Source organism: Nomascus leucogenys, chromosome 8 (assembly GCF_006542625.1).
Source record: "Nomascus leucogenys isolate Asia chromosome 8, Asia_NLE_v1, whole genome shotgun sequence".
NCBI lineage: Eukaryota > Metazoa > Chordata > Mammalia > Primates > Hylobatidae > Nomascus > Nomascus leucogenys.
Window position 1 is genome coordinate 11,792,347 of NC_044388.1, and position 16,607 is coordinate 11,808,953.

At 40.1% G+C, this 16,607-nt stretch overlaps 2 protein-coding genes across 2 annotated transcripts in view; one reads left to right on the plus strand and one right to left on the minus strand.

Annotated features, from left to right (window-relative positions):
* Nucleotides 1–1,089, minus strand: part of MRPS22 (mitochondrial ribosomal protein S22) — a 338,889-nt gene extending 337,800 nt beyond the window's left edge. Inside the window, exon 1 of the mRNA XM_030816746.1 lies at nucleotides 861–1,089. The gene's annotated coding sequence lies outside the window, so the exon portion shown is untranslated. The remainder of the gene's footprint in view (nucleotides 1–860) is intronic.
* PRR23A (proline rich 23A) lies at nucleotides 630–2,937 on the plus strand. Its single transcript, XM_030816748.1, has one exon. It carries the CDS (start codon nucleotides 630–632, stop codon nucleotides 1,425–1,427), a length of 798 nt encoding a protein of 265 aa, XP_030672608.1. The 3' UTR covers nucleotides 1,428–2,937.
* Nucleotides 2,938–16,607: the final 13,670 nt, after the last annotated feature.

Here is a 16,607-nt window from a genome sequence, read left to right on the forward strand (position 1 = left end):
GCGGTGAGTATGAGTTAAAGCTCTTTTTCATATATTCCTGGAAAATCTTAGAAGAGACATTTAGACGTAAGCTACTTACAAAAGTAAGCAAGCAGTTTTTGAAATTGTGTTTTGGCTTTTTTCTTAACCAAGATAAAAGCAATTACCGCCATTGGGTCCCACGAGCACATCCAAGGAACCTTCCCCTACAGACACAAAGACACTCCCCCACCCCCCCAACCGCCACCTCCCCACCTCCCCACCTCGCTCTTGCTCTAATTGATCCAATCATCTCTAGGCCACGCCCACCGCAGAGCACGGTCGGGAGGCGGGGCCTATATTGACACATCCTGGTGCGCCCAGATCACCTGACGTCCCACGTTATTAGTCATCGGACGTGCATCCGGGTCTGCGCCAGGAAGGCCCAAGATTCCATCGCGCGAGGCTCTCTCAGCAGTACGGACTGCGGTCTCCGGGAGGCGCCCCTGGAGCTCCGAGGACTCGCCCCGCGCCGTGCGGCCCTTCGCCCCTTCCGCCCCAACCCGCCTCGCCTACCACCGACACCTGTTACCTCAAAGAGGACTTCGCCGCCCGCGCTCCCCACATCCTCTGCTAGGCCCAGGAGCGCCGTCCGCAGCGCCGTCGAGGCTATGGGCAGCCGGCCCCGCAGCCCCAGCGCCTTCCCTGCGCCCTGGTGGGGACAGCAGCCAGGAGGACCCTGCCCTGCCAAGCGCCTCCGATTGGAGGAGCCCGCGGGCCCCGAACCCCGCGTGGCGCCCAGCCTGGAAGACCCGGCAGGAACCCCGGCCGTGGGCGCGCTCACCTCTGTAGTCGTCCTGGCCGCGGGCTGTGCCCTGCGTGTGCCACTGGACGACGTCGACCTGGTACTGGAGCTCCCGCCAACGTCGATCCTGCGAGTGTCTCTCGATGGACACACCCTCATCCTGATCCCCGAGGTCCCCCTGAGCTCTGTCGACGAACGCTCAGGAGCGCAGGGCGACTCGTCTGCCGGCCTGGAAGTGGACGTTTTCCTGGGTGCTCTCAGGGAGGACGTCGTCGTCGAGCAGGAAGTCTGCGCATCTGTCCCAGAGATCGCCGCCCAGGAAGAGGCCTACGAGGAGGACGCGGACCGCGAGTTTCCGGAGCTCCGGATGGACGCCGCAGCCGGCTCAGCCGCTGGGCTCTACTCCTCCGCTAGAAGTATGTTCAGCCCCTGTTGGGAGGGCCCCATCCCAGAACCCTGTGCTCTGGCCCCCAATCCCAGTTCGGAGAGACGCTCTCCACGCCCCATCTTCGACCCGGAATTCCGCCTTCTGGAACCTGTCCCCAGCTCACCTCTCCAACCTCTACTTCCCTCTCCGCGCGTGGGGAGTCCAGGTCCCCACGCGCACCCGCTGCTCCCGAAACGCCCTCCATGCAAGGCCCGCAGACGACTGTTCCAGGAATGAACTGCTTCCCACAATCCCTTGCCACCGGCCGCAGGTTCGTGTGGATCCTCCAAGACTCACTGTGAGGACTTGCCACCGCCTGGAAATGCAGCATCTTCATTCGTCGACAGTGGGCAGTTGGATTACTGTTGTTTGGGTGGGTTGGTTGGTTGGCTGGCTGGCTGGTTGGTTTTTTGGCAGAATTCCTTGGTAAGTGGCAGGCAAGGACATGAAAAAAGAAAAGCAGATTCTGGCAAGCACCTTTACCAAGAAGAGTAGACCACACATAACCAGTCATGGATTTTCAGATCCCTTGCCTTTGCTGCAGGAGCTGTTACTTCTGCCTTTGTCACCTTCAGCCAACTGTATCCTCAGTTTCACCCCTACTCTTGCTTAAAGCTCCCTTCAGTTTTCTTTAAAATTCCCCCCTTTTTTATCACCTCCATACACCTATCCGTTCTCTCCAATCCAGATCATTGTCTTTCCTTCTTTTTGCAGTTACGAATTTACCTATACGATTTCTCCCAACATCCTCTGAAGTGCTTCTGACCACTGATTTTATTTTCCCCTTGCTCTCCTTAACTCCTTTTCCTGGACCTGGACAATCAAGATAAATGCATATTAGATTAGATAGTAAACAAACAACATTCAAATGTAATGAATGCACTGGAGCTTTTGGAAGTGTTTCTGCAAATAAGAATTTAAGGGCCGGGCGCGATGGCTCACGCCTGTAATCCCAGCACTTTGGGAGGCCGAGGTGGGTGGATCACCTGCCGTCAGGAGTTCGACACTAGCCTGGCCAACATGTCGAAACCCCGTCTCTACTAAAAATACGAAAATTAGCCGGGCATGGTGGCGTGTGCCTGTAATCCCAGCTACTAGCGGGGATGAGGCACGAGGATCGCTTGAACCTGGGAAGCAGAGGTTGCAGTGAGCCGAGATCGTGCCATTGCACTCCAGCCTGGGCAACAGAGTGAGACTCCATCCCAAAAAAAAAAGAAAGAAAGAAAACGAAAAAAACAAGAATTTAAAAATTAGTGAAAGCAATATTTAATGAGGGAAAGTAGGAAGTTGTGACACTTTCATTCCAGCAGCAGCTTGTACAATGACATATTCTATGTACTTTAACCAATGAGTATTCCTGAATTTCAGGGCAGTGTGGGCTTCACCTTGATTTCCTCTCAGGGGTAGTCACTCAGCTTCACCGCATGGACAATTTGGTCTAATTTATTTTTGAGAGTTTTTTTCATGCTTTTGAGTCCATCACCCTGAATTGGCAGTCGTTATTTCTTAGTATTATTTCCTTAATGTCTTTTTAACTATAAAGGAAAGAAAATATTACACACAATGTTGTCATATCCTTTGATCCCCACTCTTCTCCCCCATTCCCAGGGGATTCACATCATGACACAAAGTTGGTGGATATCATTCTAGTCAATATAGGAAAGCTACGTATACATATATATATGTATGTATAGATATAAATAAGCAATGTTTATGTTGTTTTCTGGACAATTAAATTTATATAACTACCTCATATTCTCCAGTTTACTTTTTTCTCAACTTTATTTTCGAGATGACATAAATATGTGTAGTTCATTTCTTCTAAAGATTCCAGTATCCATCATATGATTGTGATATTTTATTTGTTCTTTATTTATTTGTTTATTTATTGGAGACAGGGTCTCATTCTGTCACCCTGGATGGAGTGCAGTGGCACGATTGAGTGGACTTGAACTCCTGGGCTCAAGAGATCCTTTGCCTCAGCCTCCCAAGTAACTGGGACTACTGGTGCGCATTCCCACACCCACCTAAATTTAAAAGAAATTTTTTTTTTAGAGATGGAGTCTCACTATGTTGCCCAGGCTGGTTTCAAACTCCTGGCCTCAAGCAGTCCTCCTGACAAAGCCTCTGAAAGTGCTGGAATTACAGAAGTGAGCTACTGCACCTGGCCTCAGATTTATTTTTATTTCTTTTTTGTTTTGGGGGGCTTTCTTAGATACAAGGTCTCTCTCCATCACCCGGGTTGGAGTGTAACGGCACAATCATAGCTCACTACAGCTTTGAACTCCTAGGCTCAAGCAGTCCTCTCACCTCAGCCTCCCAAGTGGCAGGGACTACAGGCACAAACCACGATACCCAGATAATTTTTTAATTTTTTGTGGAGACGGAGTCTTGCTCGGTTGCCCAGGCTTGTCTTGAACTTCTGGGCTCAAGCGATCCTCCTGCCTCCCAAAATGCTGGGATTACAGGCATGAGCCACTGCACCTAGCCTCAGACTTCTTATAAATATGACACCAAAAGCACAATCCTTAAAGAAATAGTGTGATGACGGGCCTCATCCAAATGAAGAACTTTTGTTCTCCAAAGACACTGTTAAAATGAAAAGATAAGCCACGGATGGAAAAACATATATTCACAAGGCAAATATCTAATAAAGGACTTGTGTGTCCAGAATAACACTTTCAAAATTGAGTAAGAAAACACTTTTTAAAAAGGCAGTAAAATCAAGACACTCAAAAATACAACCTTCACAATGACTAGCATCAAATTAAAGATTATTAATTATATGAATGTGCAGAAAAATGTGACCCACAAACAGGAGTAAAAATAGTTGATAAAGTTCTTTATATTTTTTTATATTAGCCTTTTATCAGATGTATGGTTTGCAAATATTTTCTCCTAATCTGTGGGTTGTCTCCTCATTCTCTTGTTTCCTTTGCTGTGCAGAAACTTTTTAGTTTGATTCAATCCCATTTGTTTATTTTTGCTTTTCTTGCCTGTGCTTTGGGGGTCATATCCAAGAAATCTTTGCCCACACCAATGTCATGGAGCTTTCCCCCTCTGTTTTCTTCTAGCCATTTTACAATCTGGGGTCTTATATTTAAGTCTTTAACCTATTTTGAGTTGATTTTTTTCTTTTATTAAAAAATCTAATCATATTTTCTATGCCAAATTTACTTCCGAATCTTTTTTTTTTTTTTTTTTTTTTTTGAGATGGAGTCTCACTCTGTCACCCAGGCTGGGGTGCAGTGACACAATCTCAGCTCACTGCAACCTCTGCCTCCTGGGGTCAAGCAATCCTGCCACCTCAGCCTCCCAAGTAGCTGAGATTACAGATGCAAGCCACCATGCCCAGCTAATTTTCATATTTTTTGTAGAGACAAGGTTTCACTCTGTTGCCCAGGCTGGTCTTGAACTCCTGAGCTCAAGCAATCCACTCACCTCAGCCTCCCAAAGTGCTGGGATTACGGGCATGAGACACCATGCCCAGCCAAGTTAATTTTTTTATGTGGTGTGAAATAGGATCCGATTTCATTCCTCTGCTTGTGGATAAACAGTTTTGTATCTGCACTCCCGTGTTCACTGCAGCATTATTATGAGTAGCTAAGATATGGAGCCAACCTATGTGTTTATCATCATATAAATGGATAAAGAAAATGTGGTATATATACATGATGGAATACTATTCAGCCTTAAAGAAGAAGGAGATTCTGTCATTTGTGACAACATTAAGAACCTGAAGGACATTGTGATAAGTGAAATAAGCCAGGCCCAGAAGGACGACTACCATAAGATTCCACTTATATACAGAATCTAGAACAGTTGAACTGGTAGAAGTAGAGTAGAACAATGATTACCAGAGGCTGGAGGAGGAGGGTGGATGGCAAAAAGAAAGATGTTGACCAAAGGGTACAAAGTTTCAGTTAGACAAGAGGAATAAGCTTTAGTGATCAATTGCACAGAAAGGTGACTATAATAAATAAAAATGCAACGTATTTTTCAAAATTGCTGAAAGAGTAGGTTTTTATGTTTTCACCACAAAAAAAATAAGTATGTGAAGTGATGAATTTGTTAATTAGCTTAATTTAATCCCTCTACAGTGTAAAAATATATTAAAACATCACGTTGTACCCCCATAAATATATACAATTATTATTTGTCAAAAATAAAACAAAAAATAGTTGATAGAAAGTGGTGTAGATTAACAGAAATGATAAAACTAGCAGGCAAGAACACTAACAGCTGTTGTAAAGATGCTCAGTATGTCCCAGGATTTTAAAGACGACCTAAGCATAATGAGGACAGAATTAAAGATATAAAAAAAGAACCTAATGGAACTTCTAGAGATAAAGAACATAATATATGAAACGAAAACTTTATTGGATGGTATTCAATACTGCAGAAGAAAGAAACTAAGAGAATGTAAGACTTCAAATCAAATCTATCAAAACTAAAGCACACAGAAGGTGAATAAATAAGTAGCTTTTTCAATAACAGCAAGCAATCTAACATACATGCAATTGGAATCTCAGGAGGAAAAGAATGGGAGGGAGGGGTGATTTTGAAGTTCCTACGAAAGCTATAAACCTCCAGATATAAGAAGTTCAGTAAACCTCAAGAGGGTAATCATGCATAGACACACACACAGACACACACACAAACACACACACATCAAAGCATACAGCCAATTTACTGAAGACCAGTGATAAAGATGAAATCTTTAAAAGTGCCCAGAGGAGACGGCCAGGCGCGGTGGCTCAAGCCTGTAATCCCAGCACTTGGGAGGCTGAGGCGGGCGGACCATGAGGTCAGGAGATCGAGACCATCCTGGCTAACACGGTGAAACCCCGTCTCTACTAAAAATACAAAAAAATTAGCCAGGCGTGGCGGCAGGCACCTGTAGTCCCAGCCACTCAGGAGGCTGAGGCAGGAGAATGGCATGAACCTGGGAGGCGGAGCTTGCAGTGAGCCGAGATCGAGCCACTGCACTCCAGAGCAAGACTCTGTCTCAAAAAAAATTAAATAAATAAATAAATAAAAGTACCCAAAGGAGGTCGGGCGCGGTGGCTCACGCCTGTAATTCTAGCACTTTGGGAGGCCGAGGCAGGTGGATCACCTGAGGTCGGGAGTTCGAGAGCAGCCTGACCAACATGGAGAAACTTTGTCTCTACTAAAAATACAAAATAAGCCGGGTGTGGCAGTGCATGCCTGTAATCCCAGCTACTCAGGAGGCTGAGCCAGGAGAATCGCTTGAACCCGGGAGGCAGAGGTTGCAGTGAGCCGAGATCGTGCCATTGCACTCCAGCCTGGGCGATAAGAGTGAAACTCCATCTCAAAAAAAAAAAAAAAAAAGTACCCAGAGGAAAAGAAAGACACATTAAATAGAAAGAGGTAAGAAATATAACAGTTTAAAGAGATAAGAAATATAACAGTTTAAATATAACTGTTTTCTTATCAGTAACAATACAATGTAATGACATCTTTCAAGTGCTGAAAGAAAAACTGTCGAACTATAATTCTAAATACAGTAAAAATATCCTACATGAAGGCAAAATAAATTTTTCCAAGAAAAGAAAAGGCAAGAGTATTTTTCGTAAGTCAATGTGCACTATAAAGAATATTAATGCAAATTATTCAGTTGAAAGGAAAATGATACCATATGGAAACCTGGATCTACACAAAGAATTGAAGACCAGAAAAGGTAAATTAGGGATAAGCATAAAAAGATATTTTTCTCACTTTTAATTTCTTTAAAAGATAAATGACTTTATATAGCAAAAATAGCCAAAGCATATTCTAAAGACTACAACATACATAGAAATAAAGTATGACAACAATAACTCAAAGAACATAAGGTAAAATGGAAGTGTACTGGTGTAAGCTAGTACAATATTATTTGAGGGAAGACTGTGATAAGTTAAAGGTGCATATTGTAACGTCTAAAGCAATCACCAAAAACTAAAGCAGAGCTACAGCTAATAAGTCAACAGAAGATAAAAATGAAATTCTAAAAATTACACAACTATTCAAATAAAGACAGAAAAAGAGGAGAAAAGGAACAAAGAACGGATGGGAAAAAAATAAAATAAATACCAATATGATAGGTTTAAAATCAAATCAACAATTATATTAAGTGTAGATTGTTCACAAAGTCCAAGTAAGAAGCAAAATCTGAAAAAGTTACGTACTATATAATTCCATTTGTATAACATTTTTGAAATGACAAAATTGTAGTGAGAAGGATAGAGTAGTGGTTTTCTACTTCCACTCTTGGGCGCAATGGGGAGGAGAGAGCTGGGTATCACAAACGGTACTTGTGATGGAGCTGTCCTGTATCTTTACTGCAATGGCGATCAGACGATTCTACACATAAAAGAACTACACAGAACTAAATGTGTGCACACACATACACACACACGAGTGCATGAAAAACTAGTGAAATTTAAATAAAACAGGTAAGTTATCAATGTCAACTCCCGAGTTAGTATATTGTGCTATAGTTATGCAAAATTTTACTATTGATGAAAATTGGATGAAAAGCTTACAAGAGCTCTTTGTATTGTTTCTTACAGCTGCATGTAAATCTATAGTTGTCTCAAAATAAAAAATTGGAAAAAAGAAACTATATAAATTACAAACATATATTCAGCCTCTTTAATCATCAGGAAAATGCTAGCAATGTTTTATATTGATCTGGGTGTTCACCAGACGTGTGTGTTCACTTTGTGATAATTTGTCATGATATACACTTATGATTCATGCACTCATAATTCATAGTTTAATTTAAAATTTTTATTTTTTAAGTAGTTATAGTAACATCAGACAAAATAGACTTTAGAAGAAGAACTATTACCAAGATTAAAGAGGAAGCTTTCATGTGACTTAATTCATTAAGAAGACATAATCCTAAATTGAGTATGCAACTAATAACAGAGCTTAAAGTAGATGAGTCACAAAAAAACTGAAAGAAGTAGAAAAATCCATGGAGATTTCCATGGAAATCCATGGAGTTGGCAATTTCAACATTCCTCTCTGTTATGGATTAAACAAGTAGAAAAACAGTAAGAATTTAGAAGAGTAGAAAAACATTATCAATCAATATGACCTGTTTGACATTTATAGATAACTGCACCTAGGGGCAGAAAACACTATATTTTCAAATGCACCTGCAACATTCACGAAGATAGACCATATTCCAGGCATAGGACAAGTCTCAATAACTTTAAAGAAATTAAAACCAATCAAAGTATGTTCTCTGACAAAATTAAACTTGAAATTAATAACAGAAAGATCAATTACTATTAAATTTAAAAGAAAAAAGATAATTTTTCACAACCAATTGGCATTTATCTGAGCAATGCAGGCATGGTTTATCATTTAAAACTCAATACATAGAATTTACTATATCAATAGACAAAGAGACTATATGATTTCCACAACAGATTCAGAAAAAAAATTAACAAAATTCAATATCCATTTGTGATTTTTAAAACTCTAAGGAATCTAGGAATACACGGGAACTTGCTTAGCCCGATAAAGGTCATCTATGAAAAACCTACAGATAGACTCATAATGAATGATAGACTGGGTGTTTTCCCCCGAGATTGGGAGCAAGGCAAACGAAGTTCCCAACAATTTTATTCAGCATTATACTAGAGGTCCTAGCAAGGGCAATAAGGCAAGAAAAAGAAATACATGTAAAAGCCATACAGATTGGAAGGGAGGAAGAAAACTGTCTTCTTGACAGACGACATGATCAAATATGTAGGAAATCCTAATGAATCAACAGAAAAACTTCTAGCTATAATAAGTAAGTTTAGCAAGATTTCAGGTTAGAAGGTCAGTATTCAAAAATCAACTGTACTTTTATACACTAGCAATGAACAACTGGATACCAAAATTGAAAACTAACATCCAAATAGTATCAAAAATATTAAATACTTAGAAATAAATTTAACACAACATATGCAAACCTGTTCATTGAAAACTACAAAACACTGCTGAGACAAAATTTTTAAAGTCTTAAATAAATTGAGAGATTTATTATGTCTGTGGATTGAAAAACAATATCCTTAAGATGTCAGTTCTCTATCATGTCAGACTGATCTGCACACTCAGCACAATACAAGTCAAAATCCCAGTAAGTTTTAATATACATTACCCAGATGATTCTAAAATTTATATAAATTGCAGGGTACCTAGTATATCCAAAAATAATTTGAAAAAGAACATAGCTGGAGTACTTACAGTACCCAATTTCAAGATTTATTATAGAGCTATAGTAAGCAAACATTGTTATTGGTGTAGAGGCAGACATAGAAAATCAGTGGAACAGAACAAAAGAGTCAAGAAATAGACCCAGATATGTACAAAATCAGAGGTTTTTTTAAGGGTACTAAGGTAATTTTTAGGGGAAAAGATAGTCTTCTCAACAAATGGTGCTAGAACAGTGGGTATCTACATGGGAAAAAGATTAACCATGATCCTCACTTTACACCATACAAAAAAAATTTACTAAAAATAAATCATAGCCCTAAACATAAAATCTAAGACTATTAAACCTCTAGAATAAAATTTCTAGATAAAATCTTCACGACCTCAGAATAGGCATAAACTTCTTAGATTAATATACAAAAAGCAAGGACTATCAAAAATGAACAGAAGGAAAAAAACTGATAAATTAGACAATCAAAATTTAAAATTTCTGCTGTTCGAAAGACACCATTAAAAAATTAAAAGGCAATTCACAGACTAGGAGGAAAATATTTGCAATACATATACCTGACAAATGACATGTATATAGAATATATTTTTAAAACTCTTGCAACTTATTAATGAAAAGACAAACTGATAAAAATAAGAAGCAGAAAAGGTGAACAAAGAAGATATTCAAATGGTCAGTAAGCACATGAAAGGATGCTAAACATCATCAGTCATCAAGGAAATGCAAAATTAAGAACACAGTAACATACTGTTGCACCTCCAGCAGCTCCTGACTAGGTATTTACCCAAAAGAAGTGAAACATACCTCCACAGTATGTGAACATAAATATTCATCGCAGCATTATCCATAATAACCTAAATCTGGCATCAACCCAAAGGCCCATCAAGAGGTAAATGGGTAAACAAATTGTGATACACTTATAGAATGGGATGCTGCTGTGCAATAAAAAGAAATGAACTACTGATACGTGCAATAGCATGGATGAACCTCCCAAACATTATTCTGAGTGAAAGAAGTCAGGCACAAAAGACTACACATTTATATTATTCCATTTATATGAAATTCTAGGACAGGTAACAGTCATCTATCATGACAGAATGTAAATCAGTAGTTGTCTATATTCAGCAGGTGGGAGGGATTAATTGGAATTACTTTTTGGGGTAATAGAAATGGTATATGTCCTGCTTGGAATGGGATGTCCGTGTGTGTGTACATTTGTCAAAATTTATCAAGCTGCATAATTAAAATACACATTTTGTTTTATGTAAATTATATCCCAAATTGATTTAAAAAGAAGAAAAAGTATTGCCAAGGTACTTTTGAGTAAGAATAAAGCTGAAGAAGAAGGGTACAAAATAAAAAAGAATAAAGCTGAAAGATTTACATTACTGGATTTCAAGTTTCATTATAATGCTTCAGAAATTAAGGAATTATTTGATTTACCTAAGAACTGACAAATAGATTAATGGAATAGAATAGGAAGTCCATAATCAGACATACATATGTGCAATCACCTGATTTATGATGAAAACACTACTGCAATTCAGTTGGAGAAAGGAGGGTCTATTCAATAAACTGTGCTGAGTTGGTGTTATCCAAATGGGAAATGAAAAAAATCTATCCTGACCCTATACTTAAGCCAACACAAAAATTAATTTCAGATGAATCATACATCTAAATGTGAAAGGTATAAAAATAAAGCCTCTAGAAAATAACACAGGAAACTATCATCATGACTCTGGGATAGGAAAATTTTTATTAAACAAAACATATCCAGAAAGAGCACTAAAATAAAGGAAAATGTTAATAAATTGGACTACATTAAAACTAAGATTTCTTTTCATCAGAGGACATTTTATAAGAGAGTGAAGCCGGGCATTGTGGCTCACACCTGTAATCCCAGCACTTTGGGAGGCCAAGGCGGGAGGATCACTTGAGCCCAGGAGTTTGAGACCAGTGGGGCAACTGAGTAAGACTCCATCTCAACAAAAAAAAAAAAAAAAAAAACACTTTAAACATTAGCTGGGCATGGTGGCACACACCTGTAGTCCCAGCTACTCAGGAGGTAGAAGGATTGTTTGAACCTGGGAGGTTTAGACTGCAGTGAACAGTGATTGCACCACTGCACTCCACCCTGGGGGACAGAGGGAGACTCTCTCACAGAGAGGGAGAGAAAGAGAGAGAGAGAGAAAGAGACAAGTGCGAGAAGACATTTGCAACTTACACTGACAAAGGGCTAGTCTCAAGAATATATTAAGAACCACAAAACAATAAGAAAAAGATAGAAACCCGATAGAAAAAAAATGGCCAAGTGACTTGACAACAGCGACTTAACAAAGAAATTTATCTAAATGGCCAATAACTATATGAAAAGATGCTCAATGTCATTATTCACCAGGAAAATGCAAATTATAACACAAGGTGATATTACTACATACCTCCAAAGTGACTAAAATCATAAAGACTGGAAACATCAAGCATTGGCAAGGAAGTGGAGCAACAGGCAAACAGAAAAGCATGCCTTGCAGCCATTCATCAAGGGGAGAAAGGAGAAGGAACGTATCTGTCAACTCCTTCCTGTCTCCCATTTGTCTGAGTTTACCCCATGAAGAATTAATTTCCTCACACTTTTCAACTGCATCATCTGGCCCATTAGGCAGCCTCTTGGGAAGACAGACTCCACTTTAATGTGGTGTCTCATCTGAGCCTGGAAGTGACAGGAGGATCCAAACAGCCCACATGTGAGTCTGGTTGGCCTCAGTTCAAGGAACAATGCAGGACGGAATGACTTTGGTCACCCATAGCCATAGTAATGGCAAGGTAGAGAAAGAGTTTAAGCATCTAGGGGCAGATGAGCCTGAGGGAGTCTGAGGAGATTCATAAGATGAAATAATACAATTATGATCTGTGTACTTTCTATCTGCACTTTCACAGAAGTTATATTTCTGTGAATACATTGTTTTAAAATGCAATAAATGTAGATACTGTGAAGTGATGCTAGTCAGAACATTTTAAAGGTAAAATAATTGTGGTTGAGTAGTCTTTACTCCTTCAGCAAGGTAAGGGTGATACGACCCAGCATCTCCTTCCCTATAACAATAAAATGGAGTTCATGAATCTTCTGCAAAGTACCCAACAATAGTTGTGTGCACCTTTATTTTCCTTTCTAATTGTGACAAATGTGACCTACTCATTACAAATTGTTATCAGTTCTAATTTTTCCCAGCCTTGGACATCCGAGTCCTTCTGTTAACTTTTGATCTCACTCATCCAGCAACACTGGAAGGGATAAAAAAGTGCTGCATATCACTTTCACCGTGAGGTTCTTTAATGAGGAAACATTAAAGAACTGGATTGCTGCAGAGCTGAGAAATCTGCAGCTCTCTAGCAATCTAGCCATGAAACATCTGGCACATCACATTCAGAAAACAGCTGGATCCTATGGGACTATATTAAACTAAAAAGCTTCTGCACAGCAAAGGGAACAATCAACAAACTGAAGAGATAACCCATAGAATGGGAGAAAAATTTGCAAACTATTTTTCCAATAAGGAACTAATACCCAGAATATAAAAGGAATTCAAACAACTCAACAGTAAGAATAAAACAGTCTCATTAAAAAGTGGGCAAAGGACATGAATAGTCATTTCTCAAAAGAAGGCACATGCCACCACTCCTGGCTAATTTTTATGTTTTTATTTTCATTTTTGTAGCGATGGAATCTCACTATACTGCCCAAGCTAGTCTTGAACTCCTGGCCCCAAGTGATCCTCCTGCATCAGCCTCCCAAAGTGCTGGGATTACAGGTGTGCGCCATCACACCCAGGAGGCTATAAACTTAATAGAGAGGCATGAAGTAGCAAAAGAATAACGCTGCAGCAGTGCTTTCCAGCGTGTGGAACTGATGCCACTGGTGGCAATGGCAAAGATGATTTTAGGTTTTTAGAGGAACAAACATAATGCTTTTGTATTGTAATGTCTATCAGAAAACTAATCACATCAAATCCCTTTTTGCACTACATATTATTGCTTTGGATAAGGCTGAAAGAGGCAGCATGTGAAAAAAGTCAATGGAACAAAATGTATCAAGTAAACATTTTTAAAAAACAAATACAGTAAGTACAAATAATGCCTGGATATGAAAAATTGGTGAAGGTAGTACTGGCTGGGAAGACTAGAATTTGGGGAACATTGTGCTATAGAATAGAACCAGGTGTATATGTGTGTGTGTGCTTTTGTGTCTGTGTGTCTGTGTCTATGTGTGTGTGTGTGCATGTATACATGCACATGCATTTGTCCACGCATACAGTGGAAGCTCAGGAAGATGATGAAAAGGTCACTGTCTTAGTCATCCAGGACCATACTGGATGTCTTAAACCACAGAAATTTATTTTCTCACAGTTCAGGAGGCTAAAATGATTCTTAAAAAGTTCGAGATCAAGGTGCCAACATGGTTGGTTTCTGATGAGGGTACTCTTTCTGGCTTGTAGACAGCTGCCCTTTCACTATGTCCTCACGTGGCTGGGAGAGAGAGCATGCAAGCTCTCTACTATCTCTTCTTATGAGGGCACGAATCCTATCATGAGGGCCCTACACTCAGGACCGCATCTAAATCTGATTATTTCACAAAGTCCCTCTCTTTAAATACCATCACATTGGGGGTTAGGGCTCAACATACAAACTTAGGAGGGGGATACAATTCAGCCATAGCTGTCACAGTGGTCTGCAGAGGTCAGGAAATGCCAGGGAGGGGAACTGAGTTGGACTTATGAGGATGGGCTAGAAAGAGGAAAGAAAGGGAGGAACATCCCTGGCCAAGAGCAACAGCCTGAAGGAAAGAGCACCTGTGCATGGTTCATGAGGAAAAGCAGGAGCCTGTTCTGGCTAGGATTAAGTGTCTGCTCCCTCCCAAGGGCCCTCTACTAAGGAGGCAAGGGTAGGTCACTGGGGAAGGTCAGTAAGCAGAAGGTCAGAGGTGGGAAATCCTCATGAGCTGAGCAGTCAGAGGGGACAACAAGGAGGATCTTAAGTCTCAAGGATGGCCAGGATCTCACCAGAGGATGGGAAGTCCTGGAGCAGAATGCCAGCTGAGGCAGAGTGGTAGGGTAGAAGAAAGCTGTCCTATGCAAGGGCAGGTGAGAAGGCTGAGCAAAGCTGATGTGGCTCCATCTGGGCCCAACCTGGCTGTCCAAAGGGCCTTGGCTCCAAGGCCTGGATTGAGATATCATCCTGTACGTACTTTCTAACTTTACCGTCACCCAGAGTTCCAAGGCTTGCCTCTGTCCTGGTTATTACACAGCCTCTGTACCTGAGTCACTAACTGGATTTCAACTCATAGAGGTCATGGAACAAGTCTAACAGCTCCTGGCTTTTAGCCAGGGCCTCAGTCAATGCCTTCCACATTGGTTCTCCCTGGACCACTCCCAGGGTTTCTGAAACTGATCTGGGGTTAGAGAATCCCAGAGGACAATACCTAACTGGTAAGCTGGTTCCCATCCCTATGGTGATCCCTGGACTACAAAGAGGCAGGGAATGCCCTGTGACCCACAAGATCAGATAATTACCCACTAACACACTTCAGAAAAGAGGAGACCAGCAAATAGCCCACATCAAAATGGGCAAAGAATTTGAATAGACGTTGCTCCAAAGAAGATCTACAAATGACTGATAAGCTCATGAAAAGATGTTCAACATCCTTAGTTATTAGAGAAATGCAAACCATAACAAGATACCACTTCACACCCATTAGAATGGCTAAAACTAAGAAGATAATCAATAAAAAGTGTTGGTTAGGATATAGAGAAATTGTGACTCTCACACATTGCTGGTTGAGTTGTAAAATGGTATAGCCACGCTAGAAAACAGTTTGGAAATTCCTCAAAATGTTAAACAGAGTTATCATACGACCCAAAAATTTCACTCCTAGGTATATACCCAAAAGAAGTCAAAATGTAAGTCCACATAAAAACCAGTGCACAAATATTCATAACAGCTAAAAAGTGGAAACAACCCAAATGCCCATCAACTGATGAATGGATAAACAAAATGTGATATAGCCAGACAAAAGAATATTATTAAGCAATAAAAAGGAGTGAAGCAGTGATACATGCTGCAGCATGAAAAAACCTTGAAAATGTTATGCTGTGTGAAAGAAGCCAGAAAAAAGGCCACATATAATGGATTACATTTATATGAAATGTCCAGAATACACAAATCCAGAGAGACAGAAAGTAGATTCTGATTGCCAGGAGCTGGGGGAAAGAAGGAATGGGGAGTGGCTGCTAATGTTTATGGGTTTCCTTTTGAGGTGATAAAAATATTCTGGAATTAGATGGTGGTAATGGTTACACAACTCTGTGAATAAACTTAAAAATCACTGAATTATATACTTTTAAAAGGTAAATTTGTAGTATATAAATGATATCTCAATAAATCTAAATTTTGAGGTGATAAAAATATTCTGGAATTAGATGGTGGTAATGGTTACACAACTCTGTGAATAAACTTAAAAATCACTGAATTATATACTTTTAAAAGGTAAATTTGTGGTATATAAATGATATCTCAATAAATCTAACTTTTTTTAATATACACCAGATCATCTCAGCCAGGGGCAGTGGCTAACGCTTGTAATCCCAGCACTTTGGGAGGCTGAGCTGTAGTCCCAGCTACTCGGGAGGCTGCGGCAGGAGAATGGCGTGAACCCAAGAGGCGGAGCTTGCAGTGAGCTGAGATCGCACCACTGCACTCCAGCCTGGGCAACAGAGCGAGACTCCGTCTGAAAAAAAAAAAAAAAAAATCAGATCATCTCACTTTCCTACTTACAATCATGTCTTCTCAGTGGTTTTAGAATAAAAATCAAATTATTTACCATAATCAAAAAGAAAGGGAGAAAAAGTAGGAAGAAAGGAGCTAAGGAATAGGTTACAGACACAGAATCACAGGATCTGGTCCTGGAAGAAGAAAGGTATGAACACTAGGGGACAAAACATAACACAGTTCAAAATGTGTTCTGAAATAGGAAAAATTTCTCAGGGTAAAACTACTATGAGAAAATATTACTTCACTTAAAACAGATTACAAATTTAAGTGAAACCTTCAAGATTAGGGCAGGAAAGAACTATCGTCTAGTTTAAAATGCAAATGTGGGTCTATATCAATGTACAATTTTGAATGCAAATAAATATAATTTT

What these genes read in the sequence shown, in the direction of transcription:
- PRR23A (XM_030816748.1), top strand. Translation starts at nt 630, where the DNA reads ATGGGCAGCCGGCCCCGCAGCCCCAGCGCCTTCCCTGCGCCCTGGTGG.